The following is a 1,834-nucleotide window of genomic DNA, read 5'->3' on the forward strand; positions in this document are numbered from 1 at the left end:
ACAAAGAACGAGAACTTGGAGTTTTAGTAATGCACACTTCACACTGAGTATGTGTCCCTAATGTTATAAACAAAACTCAAAAGAAAACCCACGTCAATGTATGACTATTTTGCTTGGACAAGCTAGTTTGCTTATATCAAAAACTCCTGTTCCCCTCCTGCATGAGAAAGGAGAACTCCTGCACCCAGTGTTTCCCTTGATAGGTCTGATTTTGTCTTCCAGGTGTTTCCCCTTTGTTTTCTCCCCCCTGGAACCAAAGAAGCATCCCTGTCACTCTGTGGTGCACTTGGAGCCATGATCAGAACACCTGCCATGCTGCAGGAATGGAGAGCCCTGCAGTCTGGGGGCCGGCACACAGCACACCTCCCCATCACACCGTGGGGAGTTTACCTCCTTTCCACTTTCTCAGCAGACTCTCCCTCACCTCCTTGTTCCGGAGCGTGTAGATGAAGGGGTTGAGAACGGGGGTCACCACAGTGTTCAGGATGTGGATGGCCTTGCTCAGGTCCAGGGCGTCCTTGATGGAGGTTCGAACATGCAGGAAGATGGTGGACCCGTACCACAGGAGGACCACAGTGAGGTGGGAGGAACACGTGGAGAAGGCCTTGCTCTGGCCACTGGCCGAGGGGATCCTGAGGATGGTGCTGATGATGTAGACGTAGGAGACCAGGGTGATGAGGCATGAACTCAGGATGACCACACAGGCGATCACGAAGGCCACGATCTCCACGGTTTGTGTGCTGGTGCAGGCCAGGGCGATCCAGGGCGCGATGTCGCAGAAGAAGTGGTTGATGGCACGGGGGCCGCAAAAGGACAGGCTGCTGACGAGGGCAGTGGGTGCCACGATGGCCAGGAAGCCACAGGCCCAGCAGCCCAGGGCCAGCCTCAAGGAGAGCAGGCTGCTCATGATGGCCCCGTAGTGCAGCGGGTAGCAGACGGCCAGGTAGCGGTCGTACGCCATGACAGCCAGGAGGAAGTACTCTGTGCAGCCTAAGGAGAAGACCAGGTACATCTGCAGGAGGCAGCTGGGGAACCCTATGTCCTGGCTCCTCCCCAACAGCACGGCCAGGGCTTTGGGGACTACGGCGGTGGTATAGCAGATCTCCAGGAAAGAGAGGTTGCTCAGAAAGAAGTACATGGGAGTGTGTAACTGGGGGGTGGTACCCACGAGCACCAGGATGGCCACATTCCCACCCACTGTGAGGACATACATCACGAGGAACAATGAGAAGAGGGACAGCTGGAGGGCCTGGGGCCCCGGGAAGCCCAGCAAGACAAAGTCCTGGGCTAGTGTCTCGTTGTCTACGTCCATGATGCGTCCCTGTCTCTCAGTCCTAGAAAGATGTTGACTCGTGAACAAGTGCCAGCCAGCAGCCGGATGCACACAGAGTCTCAATGGGGTTTGCCAAGTGCCTGCACTGTGTTCAGAGGCAGAAGGCGTGGACACCACCTGTTTGATGACGCATGGAATCAGGTGCTGTCATAACCGATTAGCAGTTTAGGGAAGTAATGTGCAAAGAATTTTACACTTCAGGTCCAATATTGAAGTCCAGCCTGTGCCCTCATCATCCTACGTCAAACACAACCCAATGCTGTCATAAAAGTACAACCAAACCCACAAAGGTGGTCATTCCACATTGACTCCGTTCTTCATATTTTAACCGGATTCCGCATGACCTTTGAATGTAAGCACACAATTTTGTCTTCATTCAGAACTCTGGTTTCACTCGTGTGTGAGAGTCATGACTTCCAAACTGATTTTCTAATGTACAATCTCTGTCTTCAAAAAGAACATGGAAAAGTGAACTAAAAGAATTTAAAAAGTAATCAGTTT

At 52.5% G+C, this 1,834-nt stretch overlaps 1 protein-coding gene across 1 annotated transcript; it reads right to left on the bottom strand.

The window, feature by feature from the left end:
- Positions 1-256: 256 nt before the first annotated feature.
- LOC149125980 (olfactory receptor 6F1-like) lies at positions 257-1,565 on the bottom strand. The gene has a single exon (XM_089334638.1). It carries the CDS (start codon positions 1,310-1,312, stop codon positions 371-373), a length of 942 nt encoding a protein of 313 aa, XP_089190764.1. The 5' UTR covers positions 1,313-1,565; the 3' UTR covers positions 257-370.
- Positions 1,566-1,834: the final 269 nt, after the last annotated feature.

This window comes from Oryctolagus cuniculus, chromosome 6 (genome assembly GCF_051225735.1).
Source record: "Oryctolagus cuniculus isolate XC-2025 breed Fujian yellow rabbit chromosome 6, ASM5122573v1, whole genome shotgun sequence".
Taxonomy (NCBI): Eukaryota; Metazoa; Chordata; class Mammalia; order Lagomorpha; family Leporidae; genus Oryctolagus; species Oryctolagus cuniculus.

Excerpts from the sequence above, each read along its gene's own strand:
- LOC149125980 (XM_089334638.1), bottom strand. The coding sequence starts at position 1,312 with ATGGACGTAGACAACGAGACACTAGCCCAGGACTTTGTCTTGCTGGGC.